Source organism: Eulemur rufifrons, chromosome 28 (genome assembly GCF_041146395.1).
Source record: "Eulemur rufifrons isolate Redbay chromosome 28, OSU_ERuf_1, whole genome shotgun sequence".
Lineage (NCBI taxonomy): Eukaryota > Metazoa > Chordata > Mammalia > Primates > Lemuridae > Eulemur > Eulemur rufifrons.
In genome coordinates, this window is record NC_091010.1 from 34,678,240 (window position 1) to 34,700,648 (window position 22,409).

The following is a 22,409-nucleotide window of genomic DNA, read 5'->3' on the forward strand; positions in this document are numbered from 1 at the left end:
GAATTCATATCTGATACCAGGCACTTCTAACTTTTCTATAAGTAAGCTATGAACAGTGTGCTAACTATATATAAAATCAGTGTGATTACTCTGAATAGTAGAAAATTTCAAAATGAATAAAATAGATTGTGAAAGATGCACAGACATGGCATTGCTTATATTTTGATAGTGAAATTTGGCCATTTTTATTTTTTCTTTTGCAGTTCTTTGTATTTTTTACATTTTTCAACATAACCATTTTTATATTAAGACATATGCTTCAAAAATAATATTTTTACTTTGTATAGCTGTATAATCACAATTATATAAAATATTCATAGGCCGGGCGCGGTGGCTCACGCCTGTAATCCTAGCACTCTGGGAGGCCGAGGCGGGTGGATTGCTCAAGGTCAGGAGTTTGAGACCAGCCTGAGCAAGAGCGAGACTCCGTCTCTACTAAAAATAGAAAGAAATTATCTGGCCAACTAAAATATATATAGAAAAAATTAGCCGGGCATGATGGCTCATGCCTGTAGTCCCAGCTACTCAGGAGGCTGAGGCAGTAGGATTGCTTAAGCCCAGGAGTTTGAGGTTGCTGTGAGCTACGCTGACGCCACGGCACTCACTCTAGTCCAGGCAACAAAGTGAGACTCTGTCTCAAAAAATATATATATATATATTCATTAATATTCCCCCTCCAAGAAAGATTAGCTTTGAATATACCAAGGTGTTAGCAGTGCTTATGGTTACATCATGAGACTATGAGTAATTTTGCTTTTCTTGAACTACTTTGTGCTCTCTAATTTTCTATGGTAAGACATTTGACCTTTATAAATAAAAATCATAAAAAATTTACAAAGAAAAACAGCTAAGATATATTTTGGTTTTGTTGTATCACGAACACAATGGTCTCATAAATATGTAGGATTTACAGGGGACTGTTTAAAAGTTCCCAAAGAATTCTGAAAACAAATTTATCGGCTAATCACAGTATGAAATATTTTTTAAAAATTTCTATCTAATAATATTAAGTAACAATTATTCCTGATTTTTCTCCCCAGTGCAATACTTATGGTTGGAACTGCATTAGTTAGGGGAAAGATTTTTAAGAACTAAGGGATTAAATTGACTACCACTCCCTGTCTTTTTGACAACACTGATATGCTGTCTGCATCATTTATTTAGTATTATTTTTTCTAGACAGAAAAACCTTTCAATTTATTCACTCTTTGCCCATAAAACATTGTATTGGTTTGAGATTTGAGAGTGTTAACATTTAAGATGGTGTTGTGGAAAGACTGAGTCTGAAGACTTAGGTTGGACATGTCAGATTTGTTTTTATATAGTTTTCTGGCCTGTAATAAATCAGTATTGTAATGTTCAATGTTTGCAGGGTTATTCTGAGGACCCAAGGAAATAAGACGTGTGAAAATAATTTTAAACAATGCTATATGATTTAAGATATTGTATTTTATTCCATCTGAAAAACTTGACAATGTAAATTATTTCAACATAGTGATATTAAGTTTAATGATATTGATAATTAGTTTTCTCAAGTCTGTAAGTATATCAAGCAAGGGTCATGTTTTTAAATATTTTTGAAATTTATATACAGATGTGTAGTTACTCTTCTTTATTGCTCATGCTTTTTATATATGCTTTTCTTACTCATGAGAGTTCTGACTCAGCTTGTATTTCAATTAAAAATATTAAAAGATTTTACAGAAATGGTTTTATTTTAAAAAAGACCTTTCTTTGCCAACATCATTAATTTTATGATTTATCTAACAATAAAGATTTTTGGATGGCAAACTGCTCGATATCAATAAAGACTTTCAGCCGCATTATGGGGAAGGAGGACGTATTCTGGAGATCCGGACTCCAGAGGCAGTGACCAGCATTAAAAAGAGAGGAGAAAGTCTAGGATACACAGAAGGGGCCTTGCTGGCTCTGGCTTTCATCATCATCCTCTGCTGCATTCCTGCCATCTTGGTAGTTTTGGTCAGCTACAGACAGTAAGTATTCCAGGATGCTAAACATGAATATGTGCCCAGAAAGGCATTGTAGAAAACCATATCTCATAACAGGGCTTTGTAGTTGTAAAATATTGATGGTGAGACCTCTTCTGGGATTGCTTTGTCCTTCTTCTACCAAATCATCTTCTTCAAAGGGAAAGCAATACAAACTACTAATACATTTTTCACAGATGGCTCAATGTTCCTGTATTCCTAATACATTCTCATCCAGTAAGAATATTAGTTTAGCTCCTGTGGCATTGTTTATGCCCTTCCTTAAGTGAAGAGCTCCTCTGGGAGAAAAAGTAATAGATAGGTATCCTGGGGACAAAGGAATGGAATGTCATGCAGATGCCCACTTTGCCTAGTCCCAAAGAGGGATCTATAACCTCACTACTTTGTCATGATAGGTTTTTACCCATACTGTTAAATTTACCTCTGTGCAGATGATCACAGTGTTAGCAAAACCATTGAAAATCATAGCACAATATGCCATTTTCCTTGTGGTTTCTTCCTTCTTGGGTAGCCTTATCAGAACTTGTATTGTAATGTTTGATATCACATTTTGGCTGTGCAGCCCTTAGTTTTTCTGGTTCTTATAGTCAAATCCATTTACAATATATCTATAATTTTTATTGTATTTACATCCTTTAAAGTGGTCAACTAATTATAACTAATTTAAATGTCTATATTTGAGGTAGACTAGTAATGTATTTTTATTTGAAACTCAGTATGGGAAACTTTGTGATAGAGGGCTACACATTGTAAGTATACCCTTATTGACAATAATTTGAAAAACTTGGGGAGCTGCTTAAGAAGACAGGTAGCACTGAATGTGCTACAAAAATAAAATAAATGAGACAGAAATCATAGATCACATAAATTATTTGATGTAACAAACAGTAAGAAATGATGGTAGAACTGCTATTCATCATTTAAAATACCTACAGGAAAAGTACTAAAATATTCCTTATATATTTTTTTATTTTATTTTTTATTATAGTACAGCATGACATTCAACCTTATATATTCTTAAATGGTTATCTTTGTTCCCAAACACTGAAAAATTTTTTTGTATTGAATAAGCTGAGTTAATTCCAACCTGAAAATCTAAAAGTGTGCTCTGCATGAAGACATTGCGGAAATATTTTCCATCACAAAAGCAATGTGAAGTTGTAAATATAACATTTAGGTTGATATATTGGAGCTTAATGTATCCTTAACAAATGAATTGATATGCTAAATCTAAACCCTATGAACAAACTTAGTACTGTACAAATTGTTTTAAATTATTAAGTGATCAGCCCAATACTAATTTTCTTGTTAAATCTATTCTGTATTACCAGTCATCCTTTTCCATTTAACTGTCTCCCAAAAGAGCTTTATTATATCTTGCTAGCAATAAAATCAGTGAGAAAAATCCTTATATTTGGCACACCATGCAATGATCAAAACTGAAGCACCCTGGGTGTTATACACAGTAGTCTGAAATTTAACAAAAAATTAAGATGCTTAACATTTAAACATTTTGTTGATGCATTATTTAATTCTCTTTAAGTTTGGTAATCCGCTCAATGCCCTGGGAAATTATTTTAGTTACTGCTTGTCATAGATTAACAGAATTAAACAAAATGAGTTTTGCTCTGCTCATATAGTAAATGAAAATCCTAATAAAGAACTGACATTTGTACCTTCATATTCTGCTTATAAATAAGATAGGAATGGATAGCTATTATTTTATATTATCGTGTGTCTTTGAAATTTGCCATGAATGGAAAACTAAGAAGCAAATATGAAAAAAAGTATCAGAAATTTATTACCCAGCAGTGGGACCTTCCAATTCTATCTTCAGCTTCAAAGTGAAGCCAAGAGTATAATCAGGGCTTGCTGCATAACTTCATTCCTGTAATATTCTTCAAGCAGAGTAAACCAAGAAGCCAATTATTAAGATCAGATCATCTTTAATACGCCATTTCTCTTAGAGTTGAAATTCACATATTCACATTTTAATCCATTTTTTCTTATTCCATGTAGTCCATTTCTTTATTTTTCTGCAGTGAATGTTTTAACAGCTTGAATGACTTTAACGGTAATAATAAAGTACTCACCATTTTCACCTTCTGAATTGAAATAGTGTCCCTACTATATCATTAAATTAACTCTGTGTCATGAGTTTAACCAGTAAATTATTTATGATTTAGAATAAATCAGATCTTAAAGTATTATGAATGTAATATTTCTAATGTAGCCTTCTCTTTTTTCTTATTCATTGCTTTCCCCAACAGGTTTAAAGTGTAAGTATAATTACTAATATTTTACACATCATTTTTATGTAATACAAAAAGGAAAAACCTAGATTATGTTGATCAAGTAGTCACCCTGACTAGAACCACATATTATTTATTTGTTTTACATTTGTAATAGTTACATACTTTTTGGTGTGATATATATATACACAATGGAGTAAATGTGAAAAACACAGTTTGCGTATACCCTCCACCCTTTGAGATCTAGTTTTAAGGAAGAAATTAGCAATTATTGTCCAGGACATCCAAAAACAGCAGCCTAGTTCTAACATGAGAGTCACAGGTATTCCTAGGGATCAAAAAGATATGAAAGCTAACCAAATCTCCCTTCTACATGTGCACATTTATACAGCCTCTGTGAAATGATGTTGAAAATGCTTCAAATCAGTTTTTGTTTAATTTTTTTTACTTCAGCCTATTACGGGGGTACAAATGTTTACGTTACATATATTGCCTTTGCCCCACCTGAGTCAAGCTTCAAGTTTGTTCATCCCCCAGATGGTGCACACCGCACCCATTAGGTGTGAATTTACCCATCCCCTCCTGCCCGCTCCCACCTGCCTGACACCCGATGAATGTTACTATACGTGCACTTAAATGTTGGTCAGTTAAGTCAATTAATACCAATTTGATGGTGAGTACGTGTGGTGCTTGTTTTTCCATTCTTAGGGTACTTCACTTAGTAGAATGGGCTCCAGCTCTATCCAGGATAATACAAGAGGTGCTAGATCACTATTGTTTTCTGTGGCTGAATAGAACTCCATGGTATACTTGTACCACATTTTATTAGTTTTACATAAAGTAACTTTTCTTTAAATATACGAATAGTAAAGAAAAAGTATTTGTATTCCGAATGCCTCATCTTATGAAAGAGATTCATTAAACAACTATCAACTACTCATCACATTTTGATAAATATTTAGCCTTCTCCCTGTAATATTATCATTTAATGTAATTTGCAAACATTTCTACTGAATTCTGCCCCTTACTCAAAGGGTAAATATTAAAGAACTAAGTGGGGGTGGGTGGAGGGTATGTGTAAATGATACCCTGTGGGGATGCTTTTGTAATTATGTCAGTTTATAAACGCAAATATTTGTGTAAAAGATTTTTTTAAGTGCCATCCTCTGATAACTGGACCTCATTATTAAAAGATAGCCTATCGATAAGCATATGGTTTTTAAAATGAGTTTTACAAGACATCCTTGCTTTACCCAAGACGCCAAGCTGAGTGCACCAAGACTGCACGAATTCAATCCGCGTTACCCGCGGCTAAACCAGCAGCGCCCGCCCCTGCACCTGTGGCAGCGCCCCCGCCCCCGCCGCCGCCTCCGGGCGCGCATCTCTACGAAGAACTTGGAGACAGCACAATGTAAGTAGACTTCACAGGAGCTTTGAGAAGTAGATGGCTTTTAGTGGATGCTGTATGGTGAGTATTGAATTTCAACCTCATGTGGAAATGCAGCTTTCAGCCTGTTTGGACTGTTCTATTATTTTAAAGAGAAATTTATTGAGAACCTAGAAAAGTTAAGTGAAAAACTATAGTCAAAGCACAAGCAAATAAAAAAGAAAACTAAGTTAGAGAAAGGCAATATTCAACTTCAGGAGGCAATGCAGATTTATAGCTTCGATATTATACTTAATCTCTCAATTTTCAGGATCATGTAGACGTTTTTACCCAAAAGTATAGATTATGGAAAAAAAAGTTTTCACATAGGAGATGAGAACAATAAACCACAATCATAAAGTAGTAATTCCTGATTTGTTATCAAACCAACCCCTATTTAGTATTCAAAACCAAATTCTATGGTTTAAAATCCTAGACTTCCAAGACACTATTTTAGGACATTATGTAATATAGTAATTAAAATCTGAGTGAAAATAATAATGTATTAAATGCCCAACTACTTAGAGAACATCCTTTTCATTATATTACTCTTAGACTGCTATGATTACTTAATATTTCTCCTGCACTATTTGGAATTTCTAAGTGATTTTAAATCATACATTTTTGAAAGAAACTGTCAGCTTATTGTTAAAGGACTTCACAGCTGTTTCTATAATGGTGCTGCCCTTATAATCTGATTCCTTTTGGTGATGTTTAATTTGCCTATATTTTAAAAATTAAAGAGTAACTACTTCTGAATATGCTATGTAAAATGACAGAGGATATTATAAAATTTTGAATATCACACTTAAATCCAGGGAACCTTTTATTAACTGGAATTTGGTGGAGTAGAGAGACTAAAACAAATTCTTACATGTGACTTTTATAGCATTTACTAGTAGGAATAAAGCAAGCATCAGAAATCATGAAATACACCATTTATGGGAAAACTGGTTTTAAGTAGATGTATTAACCTTATTTTCCATATTAAAAATAATATACAAGGTTATGTTTAGAATATTTTTAATAATGTTAAAATTGATTTTAATGCTCTTTGTTCTAACAGAAAACTGAATTTAAAATAGCTTAAAGCGTGACATTTCTATTACCAAAATAAACATAATACAAGATTCATGCTTTAAATATACTTTTTTCTTTTTTTATAAGTAGAAAATGATGGTGTCTTTTTGAATTATTGGTGAATGTAGGAATTGAGCCACTATGATTTGATTCTATTTGATTATGTTAACTACCTCTCTCAAGCAAAGATCTTTAGAAACTAAAAAAGCATTATGAGTAAAGTGTGTTTATATATTAAATTAATGAATGATATATACTCATTTTAATTTAATAAAAGCAGGTATACTATAACACTATCTGGAATCAATATAATTTGATGGTGGTATTTTTACTTGAACAATTGTAGTAGACTTAGTAGAAGATTTTGCAGTTGCAATATATGTATTTATTGAAATATTTTAAATTATGCACATTTAATTATTTTATCTTTAGGAAATGTTTAACTTACCTCTTCTAAAGCTTTTTTCAGGAATTTTAATAAGTTACTATAAAATGAACTAGCTCCAAATGAATTATTAATTATTTTTTAAAAAGGCCATTTTGAAAAAAACTTTACATATAATAACTTCATATGGATCCAATAATTACTTTGTAACAGTCATCATAGTACCTACATATTTATTTTCTTCCAACAAAACATATCTTTTTTTATAAATCAGTGTGCACTAATAAATTTTTTACTTATGCCATAGAAGCTATTAGAATTTAATTTAAATTTTTTATTTTTATCTTGAAATTTTTTAATTGAAATCATCCATGTTTAATAGAAGTGAATTTTACCTGTGTGTAAATAGTAAGTAGATGGTTAAATATAATTTTATATAAGATATCAAATAAATGCCATTTGATTTTATCTAAAACAATTTTAAATGTCATTATGATGAATAAACACATAGAAAATATAAAGACATTTATTTTCCTTTTTGGAAATGCATAGTAAGTGTTTAAAGAAAGTTCCTGTTAGTATTTTCATAACTGTTTTAAATTAACCATAGTTAAAACTTTTCTTTTTCTATCACATGTTTTCTCTTTCTCACCTGTGGATACATAGGCATAAGTAAGTAAATAATATCACTCTAATAGAAGAGCATTAGAAAAAAAGATGCAATAGAATAGATTAAGTGCTGTTTTACTGTATATACAGTGATTTTCATCTTTTACCATGCATTCATTTACTTTTAAAAGGAAAATTTTATCTTCCACACCCAATTTCCTTTTGATGTCTTCAAATGGCATGAGCTTAAAACAAGTGTTCCCAATGACAGTACTTGTGCTTACTGAGAGGTGTTTCAAAATTCTCCTTGTTTTATATTTTTTAAATGTAAAGCTTTTAAAAGTTAATTTTTAATTTTAAGAAATTAAAATATTTATAGATTTCTTTCAATCAAAAGTGATGTGATGTCATTATAGTGATCATTTTTTTCCCAAGAAAAATCAAACCAAGAACAGATCTACACAAGAACAATGGCCAGGTAATAACAAGCCCAGTGGTTCTTGCCATGTTTAAAAAAAATGACTGTTTCAAGGCCAGGAAAGGTAAAACTGATTGTTCTCTGTCTAATACAAATTGTCTGCACTTTCTGAATTATTGAAGTAGGCTTGATATTCTAAGTCCATCTGTGAGGATTCTTTTGTACAGTTCGAATCTTTGCCAAATAACACATTAACAATTTTGGCTTTATATCTCATTTTATTGCCTAACCTATCACCCTAATTTTTCAATGTGGTTATTTAATTTTTATTCAAAATATTTCCTTTTATTTCATTCCTGATGGGGGGATAAATATTAAACAGTAACTACATAATGTTATTCTGTTTGGGTTTGAGAATAAAACCTCATGAGAGACTATTCAAAACCACATATCGCCCAACCTTTCTGGGAGAAGGGTCTAGATGCTTTTGTTAGAGGCACTTAATTTGTGCTCTTTGACGTACTCAACTTTACTTATGACTCACCGCCACCTATGACAGTGTCCAAGCATGAGTAAATCTTTCAGGGATATCAAAACTATCGTATTTTAACATAAATCTTTACATTAAGGTGAGTCTTGATTAAAACTTGATCCAGATCATAATTAAAGGAAATACTAACAACCTCTCTTCTGACTGGTATTATTTATAATATTTTAAAACTAATTATGCACACAATTTAAACAGAAGACAATAGTGTCTGTCAAAATTCTAGCATAAATTAATTCACTTTCTCAATTGTGATTTCCAACTCTGTGAAAAAACACTCTCCTATCTGTCCTTGGGGACTTTAATTCTCTTAATCTGCAGAATATGATATCCTTTTCTGTATTCTCTTACAAATTGTCTCTCAGGAGAGTACTTTTAGCTCTAGGACAAAATTACTGAAATGAGAGATAATATGAAGGTACTGAATCAGATACAGCTAAGGATCCTTTATGCATAACAGTCAGCTCTGAACATCCTCAAGCAAGGCAAAGGATATGAAAGTAGAGGCTGGGCTGCACTTTGAACAATTGTGACTTCTACATGAATGATCTGTTATGTGTAGACATGGATTCTTTGCTGTATCAAAGTAACTGAAAAAACAAAAAGCAAATGTAGAAATTGACATTTTTTTAATGAAAATGTCTTATTCTACTCAAAACTCTCAAGATTTTCCTGCTCTGTCTTTCGGCAGTAGGAACTTTAAAGTAGTGCCTTGCTTCAGTAGATTAGTGGTTTTAGCCTTTAAATTTTGAAGTAGTAATGAGAACCATAAAAACATCTTTCTCATGAAAGCTATGTCACAACTTGTTTCCTTACATTTCATTATCTTCTTTTCTTTCAAGTCTATTCCTTCTCTACCATTTTCAACAAAGCAGGGGAAATAACTCAGTCTCAGAAGACAGGAAACATCAGCAAGTTGTGATGCCCTTTTCTTCCAATACTATTGAGGCTCACAAGCCACCTCCTATAGATGAATCACTTAAGAACCAACCAAAGTCTACAAGAAAATTCACATTTCCATCTGATGAGGATGCCTTGTGTACCCATAATCTCCTTTATAAGGAAAATATAGATCAAAGATCAACAGATTCAGGCTTTTCACTGAGAACAGATTTTGTAGACCCATTTTTACCCAAAACGCAAGCCAAAAGTGAGTCTCTGAGGGGCCCAAGGGAAAAGATTCAGAGGCTGTGGAGTCAGCCAGTCAGCTTACCTAAGAGACTGATGAGGAACGTTCCAAATAGGCCAGAAGTGATAGATATGCAGCAATGGCAAAGCACCAGGCAGAAAGCTGAAAATGAAAGCCCTGGAACCTATCCAAACAAAAGAGGTAGTGGCAATCCATTACTTACAACTGAAGACTCAAATTTGACAGAGAAAGAGGAAAAAAGGCAAGGTGAAACATTGATTATAACGGGAACAAAAGAGAAAGAATTGAAATCTCTCTCTTCAGACTCTTCATTTTGCTCTCCCAGGCCTCACTTCTCATTCTCCACTTTGCCAACAGTTTCAGGAACTGTGGAACTCAAGTCAGAACCTAATGTCCTCACCTCTCCTGCTGACTGTTCCTTGGAACTTTCTCCTCCGTGCATTTTAAATTCTTCACTCATTCAAAGAGAGACACCTGCCTGTATGTTAGCTGTTGAAACCAAAAAGAACATTTTTGAAAAGCGTTGCCATCTTCCTTCTTCTTCTCCCTCTCCTCCTCCTCCTCCTTTTATTCCTCCTCCTCCACCTCTTTCTCCTCCTCCTCCTCCTTCTCTTGACATTACTCCTTTTTCTGTTTCCTGTCGTCCTTCTTGTCCTCCTCCTCTCCCTCCTCCTTTTCCTTGTCCTCCACCATTTCCCCTTTCCGTTCCTCCTTCTGCTCCACCTACTCCTCCTCCTCTACCTTTACTTCCAACTCATCCTCCGTCACCTCTTCCTCTTCCTTCTCCACTGCCTCCTTCAGCTTCGTTTCTATCCACAGAGTGTGTTTGTTTGCCGGTCGATAAATGCACTCCCAACAAGACACCTGCCAAGGAAATTCAATCCTCTGTGACACGGCTTTCAGCATCAACAACAGGGCATAATGCAGACCTTCAAAGAGAACCGAAGGGAATCCTCAAACATATTGAAAATTTAGCAGAACTTGAAAAGACAGTTGCTAACATGTACAGTCAAATAAAAAAAAACTATCCACTCACAAACATCTCAGAACTTCAAACTATTTGCCCTTCAGAGATAACAGATCTTGAAATCACATCTGAACAAAACCAGGAGAATTCGAACGTTATCGATGAGGGAATTGGAAAACAACCTCATAGTCAAGCTACTTCACTGTAATGTGGCTTTTCTTATTTTAATTGGGCAAGTCTTTTGTTGATTATAATCTTCAAGTTGAACATCTAATTTGAACATCAAAGAAGATTCCATTATTTTACCCCAAACTCAATGCAATGCAGTTTTTCCTCTTTTTTACTTTAAAAAATTATTAACCTCACCACTACTAACTCATATAATAGATTTACCTTATTTTTTAACTACAAAGTAGCATTATTTGTCCTACATTTATTTAAAAAGTAAGTAATTTTAATGTATTTTTTAATGGGAACATGTGGGCATGAACTATCTAACTTAAACCAAAGGCATGTTTAGCATGTTGATGTAGTAGTGACTTTTAAATTTACTTTTTGATCATAGTTTTGTATGAATGTTCCAAGAAAAAAGCAAACTGTTACAAACAAGCTAAGAGTGACATCATAGGTTCTGTTATTACCTTGAAGCCTATGTATTTGGTAATAAGAAATACTACCAAAGTAAAATGTTATGTACCTAGAAATACAGCAGATAACAGACATAAGGTATTCCAAAATAATTCCCAGGTGCTAAAATATGCAGTTATCTGTTTTCTTATAAGAACATCCTTTACTCTGGCTTGCTTTTATCTTACTAGTATGCTTATGGAGGTGATGAATTTTTTACTTTTTTCAATTGCTGTCTTATTTTATTTATTTCTCATTGTGCTTTCCCTTCCCTTCTTTATAATGAAAATAAATCTTGAGTTGTTGACTTTTGTAAGACATTTCATTGTTTCAACAGATGTTTAAGGTGCTATTTAATTTTGTTTGTTCACATTATTATATCATCTCTTTAATTATAATTTTATCATAAGATTCTTCTTTAAAGAAAATATTTCTTTATCTCCAGGTTGATAAATGAAATATAAAAAGTTTAGATAGAAAAATGAAGAGGAATAATATTTGATGAACCATTGCCAATTTTATATAGGTCTTTGCTCTTGGTTTTGGACAAAGAAGATAAAAATATATACTCTGGGAAGGCATTTCTGTAGTTGCAGTAGTTGTTCTAGTATCTTAGATCTTAACTTGTTAAATTCTTAACAGCATCACCTAAACTAAGTACTGTCTTTCTACCCATGTAATGAAACCTACACTTTCAGTTAGCTCGATTCTAGCTCAAATAAATATATATGCATATATATGTATATATATATAATACATAATGTGTAATATATAACCATAAAGTAGTTACTTTTTTTTTTCCCATGAACCACATGGAATAAATTTTATTTCTGGAAATTCCTATTTTTAATTCAAGTATTATTATTTGTTTTACCAGAGAGTTTTAATTTTTTAGAAGATATAAGTCTGCAGAGAAAGGCATAATTCCAAAATACAGACAAAATTCTTATTTGATGATTACCACTGTAAGTGTATTAATGTATCTTGAGAACCCTACAGAGCATCATTTTAAGGGTTTTGTTCAGCCCTTATATTATGTGACATTTCTCCAAGACTTTGATCTGGTATTCCTAATTAAGATCAGATACAAAACAATCTGTAAGTCTAATTATTTTCATTAGCCCATCTGCTTCAGATTCTTTTCATCCAAACCAGGAGTAATTTCTTTCTTGGGGTTCTTGAACATGATTTTTTTCTCTCTTTCACTGAAAAACTTCAGTTGGAGTTTTTGTTGGCAGCTGGTCATATGCATGAGAACTTGTGCTATTTGGCGGACTCTGACAAGGTATTATTCACAATTGTGTAAGCCTTTAATGTGAATGTATGTTTTTAAGCTAACTTCTACCAACTTCTTGAAAATGTGAAACTTAGGATTCCTTGATAATGAAATCTCTAAGCAGTGCCAAAAGAAATGTTACAAGAAATCCAAATAATATTTTGTGAAGTCACCTATAGCCTTATTAAATTGGTAGATTACTCTTTTCTGTAATATTTTTAACATATTTGTATGATCTAAAAGGGTTATTAGTATTCTGTACTCTCCAAATGAAACATCCATACTCATGTTTTATATTTAATCATCTTTTATTGCCATGTCTTTGGAGTTTCTTGACTTTATCATAAAAGTCAGTTAAAAATGTCTTCTATATGAGACTTTTAAATATTATTTGAGTACACAAAGCTAAATATTCTTCCTCTTCTTATCTCCTAACTCCCTACAACCTGACAATCAGCCTCTAGAAAACGAACTCTTTCTTCCTCTGTATATAATCCAAATTAATGTGCTAAAAAATGATTAGATACCTTATTTAAAGACATAAGCAAGAATACCATACATTATTCCTTGCTGTTAAAAGTAAACCATAATACATATAAATGATATGAAATGATTAATACACATTGATTATGAACTGCATAAAAAGATGCATTAATGTTATATGAGCTGGTTTTATAAGTAACAATCAATAATCATGTTTTGAAAGCACACAGAGATTTATAAATAGTAATTCTATTATATACCTCTTTCAAGTAACTTTCTGCCTTTGAGCTAAGAAAAAGCAATACAAATAACTAAATAAAAACCAACAGAAAGGTTAATGGAAACTATAGTTTATCTATTGATACTGTATTTTTCACATTTAAGGAAAACATTGCTAACAAAAAGAGTCAGTTGAATTATTCTAGAAAGTAAAGTCTAGCTTTGGTTGAGTATTTTCTATGAGATATGTTAATCAATTGTCATTATTAAAACCTAAATGTGAGCTTGCTCTGCTTTATCTCTAAAAAATAGAAATTGGGTAAAAGTTGAAAATGTCTAAATTTGTTAAAACTCTAGAAGGATTATCTTTCTTATAAATATTTGCAGAACCATATGAGCACTCTGCAAAATTCAGTACAGAACCATTTTAAATAATGAAGTATTGGTAAAAATAAGTAAGCATTGTATTAACTTTATTACCAACAGTTTCAATGTACAATGCATTAACCACTTAAGATGCTTTCCAATAAGTAGACTTACTTAGCTTACGAAGGCCTTGTGACTTTTTAAAATAATTTTCTACAGGTTGTTTCATTGAACTTTAGAAAATTAGGCATATACCTCTTTGTAACAAATCTTCATCACACTTGCTTATTAATTCCGTATATGTCAACAGATTAGTTTACTACTTTAGGTCAACTGCTTAATGAAAAAGAAAAAGAAAATTTTCATAATTTGGCCGGGCGCGGTGGCTCACGCCTGTAATCCTAGCACTCTGGGAGGCCGAGGCGGGTGGATCGCTCGAGGTCAGGAGTTCGAGACCAGCCTGAGCAAGAGTGAGACCCCGTCTCTACTAAAAATAGAAAGAAATTATATGGACAACTAAAATATATATACAAAAAATTAGCCGGGCATGGTGGTGCATGCCTGTAGTCCCAGCTACTCGGGAGGCTGAGGCAGGAGGATCGCTTAAGCCCAGGAGTTTGAGGTTGCTGTGAGCTAGACTGACGCCACGGCACTCACTCTAGCCCGGGCAACAGAGTGAGACTCTGTCTCAAAAAAAAAAATAAAATAAAATAAAAAAAAAAAAAAATTTTCATAATTAGTGACATTCAGCTTTGAAAACTCTATACTCTTTTTTCCCCTCTCGTGTACCGTCAAATGTTTCACCAGCTTGTGGTCCATGAATTTTGTAAATCTTTAGGTAATATTTAATATTTGCCCCATTATATCTCTAATAATTTTTCACTTCATTTCTAATAATGTAATTGCCTCTTAAAAGAAAGCCAATATTTTGCATTCATTCTTTTTAGAATCAGGTTAATATAAACAGAAACAAAATCTTACAATCATTTGGAAGAACATATTCTAGTCATGGAGATAATTTTTCATCCTCTATTACATTCTTCATGTCAAAAACACATCTTTTCCTTCAGGAGTATCTCATATGCATCAAGACTTGTGTGGAACACAGATAATGTAGAATAATTTTTATCCAGATTGATAATAACACAGTCAAATTGTGTTATACATTGTTGAGATAATATAGATTTTGCATATTTTTTGTTCCTATGGAATGAGGGTCTGAGTTGTTCATTATTTTAGAAATTCAGGCATGAAACCATGATCCTCCTGTTTTGATAATACCACAATATATTTCCCATTAAGACAGTTTCATTAAAAATTATATTCTGAGTTTTGCTCAGATTTTTTTAAAAGCCCTTATCTATAATTTTATCTAATCTGAAAATCCAAGATGTTTAATACTGATTTCTTTATTTCTGCCTTGCAGGAGAGGTTATGCATCAGAGGTAAGGGCTTCATGGTGTTATATTATATCAAGCTTACTAGGAAAGTATTTGTGTAAGAGGCAGGACTAATGTACATTCTTTTGAAACTAGGTTATTTTCCTTCATTTCAACAAAAACTTAAAAGTATGCTATGAATTTGTTTCCCTTTATATATGTTGCTTCTTTGTTTTGGTGTTTTAAATCTATGATTATTGAATGGGTGAACAAAGATCAACTGTTTACCTTTTAAATATAAATTTCTTTTGTCCTGAATTACTGTTATTCAATATTGTGTGACATTTCCCCAAATTTGTTTCTTTAAGGCTATAAATCTAATTTAGAAACCATAGGATTACTTAGCCTTTGGTAATTTTTCCAGTTCACATCTCCATCCTAACACTGTATTAAAGCTTAGGATCTTAAATATTAAAAAAAAATCAGACCATCAGAAAGCTCTGGATTTTCTATTGTGTTAATTTGACTCTCAGTCTGTAGAGAACATACTGGGCATTCTGGCCAGTAATATTTGGCTCGCAATATTGTAAGTGATGTTATCAATGAAGTCACTGAGAACCTAGTTTGATTTAGCATACAGCTTTTCAGTCAAGAGAAGTTTATAACCTAATAAGTACATGACCTATTGGCTTATAGTTTAGAATGCATAAATCCTAGATTATGTGGAAATCAAGTTGAATGCCTGTATGAATAAGTGGTTTTCAGGGATGATAATAAAAGATAACAGATTGAATCAGAGTATCTCTAACTTTAACTTTCCTCCCCTTTAAATGAATAACTAACTAGACTAACTCACTAACAACTGTATAATAAAAAGTCTATCCCTTCAGTCAAATAGTTGTTCTACTGGTCATATTAAAGAGTGGATACATTGGTGGAGTTATCTCCTAGAACCTTTCTATACACTGTCTCAGTGCTTACTTTAAGATATGTGTTGTTTAACTATATCACCCCGGAGAGTTGGTAACCCAAAATTTGAATTGTGTATTTTGTTCCCAGCTAGTTAAAGTTATCAAGAAACAGACCAATAGAGGCTATTTCTTTATATAAGTATAGGTAAAAGGAGGAAGACGTAGGAAGCAATCCCTACCAAATCTGAAGAAGAACAATTTTCCTAATCACAAAAAGACTTTCTGAAAATACCCTTAATGCTTTAGAGCAAGCAATCCACATTCTGATAAGAAGAAGGAGGAATGGAAGGATGTCTTAAATATGATAACTACTACACCACAACTGTATCATTCTGTATGTTCTACCCTTCTTCCCAATGAACCTGATTATATTTAAAGTGATTGGGGAGAAAAAAAGAGAGGCAATTTAAAACAAGGTTAAACTTGTTAAAAATAATTGTGTGACACTTAAAGTACTTTTAGGAGAATAAATAATTTTTTGTACTATGAAGCTTAAACCAAAAAGAATCTTTATAGATTCCTGTTTATTAAGGTTATTAAATGTGCTATTAATTAAAACAGTGATGAAATTAAAACAAGTGAATTCTTATTTTATGTTTCAATATACAGAAGTAGTCAAAACATTATTTAATGCTTTGGGTAGCTATCACACGAGTAATGAATCGTAATCCCAAGGTAGCCAGTTTTAAACTGTTGCCTTTATTTCTCTCTTCTCAATCACAATCTACCTTTTCCATCTGAATTATTTTCTAAATCTTTTTCTATTTTAATTTCCTTTGGCAGCAACAACAACTGCTGAGGCCTTCTCTTCTTAAACCAGAGGTATCAATTTTCATTTTGTTTTCAACCTCACTGAGTCTTCACAATACTTTTTTTGCGACTTTAAGGTCCATAGTACATGTAGGCAGAATAGGTATCTGCCAACATAGCATAATTTTACAAGAGACAGAAAAAGTGCTTCAAATTAAAATAAGAAATGAACAAAGAAACAAACAAGTCACCTTCCCACTGAGTGCTGGTGGCTCAAATTTCAAATTTCATTCTCTGGGAATTGGACAAATAAGGCCTTGTTCCTAGTAAAAACAAGCCATCATTGAATGAAATAATTAATAAACCTGATCGGTAGTTACTTGTCTTAGTGAGTCTGGATTCATCAGATCCATTCCTAAGACCAGACTTGATTATGCAAAGTTTAAAGAAAGAACATTAACATCTGTACTGAAATATTTCATGGAATTCAATATACTGCCTTTGGACATATGTCTATTTCAAATCACTTTTGATATTTTCTTCTACAATGTGGAAAAGACACTCAGAGTTATGTAATACACTCATATTATTTTCTCTATTATATTTATATGCTGCTTAGATATTAAAAAATAAAAATAAAGTAATGCTGGCTTAAATTTTTTCTTCTTTGGCAAATTTAGTATTTTATAAGCTCCATTGATAATTTTTTCTTTTCCTTTTCCTTAAGAACAGAATTCTAACTTTGTTAAAGAGAGGCATTTCTTGGTTTGAAATTATTACCCAAATCTGGAGGTTTGGTGTCAAAAATATTCAAATTTTATAAAGTTTTTAGCAAAAATTTCCTTGGAGAGGGCTCCATAGACTATTGAATCAGAAAACTCAGGGTTAAAATCCAAATGCCAATTGTTGGATGCAAGGCCTTCATCAAAATAGGCATCCCCTTGAACATCAATCTCATCTTCTATAAAATGTTGGCAGTAATATCTAATATATAAGCTCCTAGCTCAGCACAACTGGAAAGTGGCAGGAAAAATTCAGTAAATGATAATTACTATTGGTTTTGTTTGCATCAACATAAGTATTCCTAATAACAGGACACTAAGTTAATTCTACGTCTTCTCAATGTGGTCAGCAAAAATGAATATTAAAAATAACACTAACTGATCTACACTATTAGTGTGCTACTTTGCATGATTTTCTAAAATCTAAGATTCAGCACCTAAGGGATGTCAAGCGGGACTGTGGAGCAGCAAAAAGGCCCCTGGTTACATTGTCTGTTTAGGTCAACTCAGGGATCTTACAGGTCACTAGGTCCTTCCTTCCTTCCTTGATTTTTTTTTTTTTCTTTTTTTGAAGGGATGATGTTCTGCTCTTCATTCATGGGTAGTGTAAGCATCCAAGGGGCACCTTCAAATTATTCTCTTCTGCCAGTCTCTGTGTCTTCTTACCCAACTCAGAACTATAGAGGGACTGATGGAATCAAGGACTATCTTGCTGAGTTTCCTGGGTTCCTATCCTTATCCCTTCTATCCTTCTTATTATATTTTTAAACTAATTGATGCCAAGTATATATTGTAGGTAGTAAGAGCTGAGCATTGTTCTCTAGGAAAAGATAAAAGTATGTCTATAAAGAAAATTTTTCAGTTCTGACTTTTAAAATATGAAATTAACTCAGTTGCATTGTCTCTATAAATATTTACTTGAATGTTTTATTTTGTCTTCTCTATTATAACTGAAAGTTATTAAAATTACTCTTCACAACCATTTGAAGTCCTTTTCTCAGTCTCTGCATGTTATTAGATTAAACATGCATTTGGCAAGTAGTTTAGAAGTATTAGTTCTGAGATCCATTTGCATCATTTAAACCAATATCATTACATTGGGTTTTAGATACCTCAAAAGTCTAAGCTTGCCAGTATGAAACATTTATGTTTTTTTCAAAGCATTTAGCTTGAATGACTTAAATCAAGACTTTAACTTTGTCCCAATTTCTTACTGGTCTTTCTCAACCTCGTTCCCACCCTCCCTTCAACCTGCCTAGGATGAAATTTTGTTGTTGTTGTTGTTGAAATAAAACCTACACCCATAGCAAGTGTGCCAATCATGCTGTACAGCTAGATGAATATTTACAGAGTACACATGCCCTGCTAGCTCTCCATAAGCCCCTTCCTGTCAATATCCAGATATTAGTTACCCTCCCCCAACCACTCATCTGGCTTGTAACACATTCATCAATTAGTCTGCATTTGAAGTTTATATAAATAGAATAATACAGTATGTTTCATTTGTACCTGACCTCTTTTGCTCATCATTCTGTTTGGGAGATTTATCTATGTTTATGTGAGTAGTGTGTTTGCCTGATGGACTTTTGCATTGGTTCCAATTTTTGCCTGTTATGAATAATGTGTTTTGATGTACAGGTGTACATATTTCTCTTTGGTATATGACCATAAATTGAATTTCTATGAAAGAGGGTATGCATATATGTAACTTTAGTATTGTTATCATTTTCTAAAGGTTTTTACCAAGAAGTGTGTGAGAATTTCAATTGTTCCGTGTCCCTGCCAACACATGCTAGTGTTAATTTAAATAGCTGCGGGATACAGGGAAGTAATATAAGTGAAAGGATTTTATTAGATGCAAAAACAACAGTGGATGGCAGATTTCATGGTGACTATGGGTACAGCTATAGAACAGTATGGTTGGGGATATTCTTGTAACCAGGAGACAACATGTTTGCTGTGAGGAGCAGTACCATCAACTAGGTTGTTGGCATGTAAAAAGATAATTCTAGTGTTGCCATCTTTTTATTTTTCAAGACAAATAAAAATTCATATGTTTGATGGCATTTTCTGATTAGAATTGTTGGCATCTATTTCAATTTGCCAATAGAAATTCAAATAATTCCAATTCTTAAAATGATATTGGCCAAATTAAGTACAACTGAAGGCCATTGTCTACATCCATCATGCAGGCTGTAAATTTCCACACTTTTTAAATGATATATCTGTGCCCTCAGAGGAGAACATTTTTTCCCTGACTCATCATTATGCCTGGATCAACAAAGCTAATTCTTATAAATAGAAAATTTTAGAAATAAGTACCAACCCATTTTCCTGAGGGTGCGTATACTTTTGCCTCATTCCCTTTTCTTGCTCCATTGCAAAAGCACTTTGATTAACCTTTGCCATTTAACTTGATTAACATGTTAAAATAGAATTAAGAAGGGAAATGTAAAGAAATTGTAGTTAATAATTATTGGAAACTTTTTATATATATGTTTCAGAAAAAATCTTTTTGCAAGAGTTACGTTTGACAAAAAACAATATTCTTTAGACTTTAGAACTGGAACTCTTGAAAGGGCATCTATTCTAACAAATGCTTTTTTAAAAAAAAAGCCTTAAATTTATAATCATCAATATGTTTTAAAATGTAAATATCCTTGGGAGAGATCACACATCAACTTGAATTCTTATTAGTGTATAAATTATTGTCAGATGATTTTATCAGAACAGTTGTAATGAATGGAAGAACACTCAGTACTAGAGAACTATTAATGGTAGGATGCAAAAATGCTGAAAATAATGTTATAATTTTCCTCAAGGCTAAATTCAGTTGATAATATTAAAAATACTATTAAATATTAACTGTTTATTGACAATTTTAAAAGTTATCCAAAGACAAATGAAAATTCCCATCTGCAATTTTTAACAGGATTACCTTTAGGAAAAAGTTATTTTTCCACCACAGGTCTAACCTAATCTTACTTTGTATAAAATAGTTACAGTCAGGAAAAAAAATTGAGTATGTTTAACTAACACTTGTAATTAAAGTTATTTTGGCAGGAGTGTTTTGAGAGTCATCGAATTCTATTTGTGAAAATCTGACTGTGAGCTGAAATATGATATGAATTTGCTTTCAAATACAGTTTCTCTTTTGAACAATAGGAATTATCCATGGAATCTGGAATTGATCCTGGCCAGGAATATGGACAAGATTATTACACTTATGAGCATGGGTACATCTTCAGATTTTTTTATTCAGAATCTTATTGTAGTATTTATTGATAATAGGGAGTTATTAAATGGTTATTACTAGTATTTGTTTTTAAATGTCATTTTATTAGTTTAATATTTAAAAAAATAAGTAAATTTAGCTTTAATTTCAATGACGTTTCAACTATTTTTCTATGAGTTCTGTATTGATGTTTTATATTGATGTTGATTACAATTCTAGAAATGCGGTAAAATTATTCAAAACTATTTCAATGGAAAATAGAAGTCAAACATATTTGCTCAATTCCTGAATTCACCATTTATTTTATGTGAGATGGTTAACATTTTATATAATCAGTCAGCCTAAAGTTTTTCCCAAGAGAGCAATTAAGCAGCAGAAAACATACTGTAGAATTCAGTAATAGGTATTTCAAAAGTCACTTATACATATAAGTTAATTGCTTTCAAAAGTAACAGCAGAAAAATATGAATACCATTACAGACCATGTTTGAAGCAAACTTTTTTTGCTATAAAGATACAGATTTTATGTTCTGAATGAGCTATTATGCTTTTCGAAAGAACCTATTTTTGTGGCCTGGGTTCTTCAGTTAATTAAGAAGCAATATGCCTTTTTCCTCATTCTAATATCTCCCAAAATTTATATCTGAAATAACTCAACTCTCTTTATTGTTATTCCAGGGTACCATTATGGCAAAAATCATTGGTCATCAGGTAGTAGTTCTTACTCTATAGTTTTGTAACTAATTTGCAAGAAGCCTTATAGGAGCTGTATAAATATCTGTTGATCGAATGATAAAGAAAACGAAGAAAACAGAGCTCATCATGATATATTCTACACAGATCATATGGCAGAGTGTTTAAAATTATAAGTTTATATTACAGGTATGAAATGCCTCAATATGGAAGTCGCCGCCGATTATTACCACCGGCTGGACAGGAAGAATATGGTGAGGTGGTTGGTGAAGCTGAGGAGGAGTATGAGGAGGAAGAGGTAATTTTATTATGCTAAGTAATATTCCAAGAACAGTATTTTTTAACCCTATATGACTAGTAGGCTATAGAGCATTTCACCTTTCAGAAATCCTATTCATTTGCTTTCCATAGAAATTTAACAAATGCTGACCATTTCATTGCCTTGTCTATGAAGGAAAAAATTAACTTTTAATAGTTTAATTTGTTTCCTTCTATAAGATGTCAAACATTTGGAAAAACCTACAATAAAATTTATGTTTTCCAAAATTCTAAATGTTGCTCCATAAAGATAATATTATAATCAAATAAATTTTTAAAATTCTGCAACACAATGGTTACTTTTGTTCCCACATTATCTAGCATAACTAAAAATCATGAAAAATATAATCTGTTTTTTGATTATCAGAGAAAAATAACATTCTTCCACTAATACTTTTGAAGGAATTATGTTTAATTTATGTTTAAATTAGCATGAATCATTTCTATCAGATTTATATACTTTGCCT

At 32.2% G+C, this 22,409-nt stretch overlaps 1 protein-coding gene across 17 annotated transcripts in view; it reads left to right on the forward strand.

The window, feature by feature from the left end:
- Window positions 1–22,409, forward strand: part of PCDH15 (protocadherin related 15) — a 635,722-nt gene that overhangs the window by 610,068 nt on the left and 3,245 nt on the right. For 4 of the 17 annotated variants that reach the window (XM_069460676.1, XM_069460677.1, XM_069460684.1 and 1 more), the window contains 5 exons: window positions 1,776–1,994; window positions 4,280–4,288; window positions 5,520–5,672; window positions 7,819–7,824; window positions 9,569–11,051. In XM_069460676.1, coding sequence (XP_069316777.1) covers window positions 1,776–1,994; window positions 4,280–4,288; window positions 5,520–5,672; window positions 7,819–7,824; window positions 9,569–11,051 — 1,870 coding nt within the window. Of the gene's footprint in view, window positions 1–1,775; window positions 1,995–4,279; window positions 4,289–5,519; window positions 5,673–7,818; window positions 7,825–9,568; window positions 11,052–12,689; window positions 12,756–15,240; window positions 15,260–16,947; window positions 16,987–20,861; window positions 20,933–21,813; window positions 21,923–22,409 lie in introns of those variants that run through there. The other 13 variants (XM_069460690.1, XM_069460691.1, XM_069460685.1 and 10 more) reach the window with 8 other exon arrangements.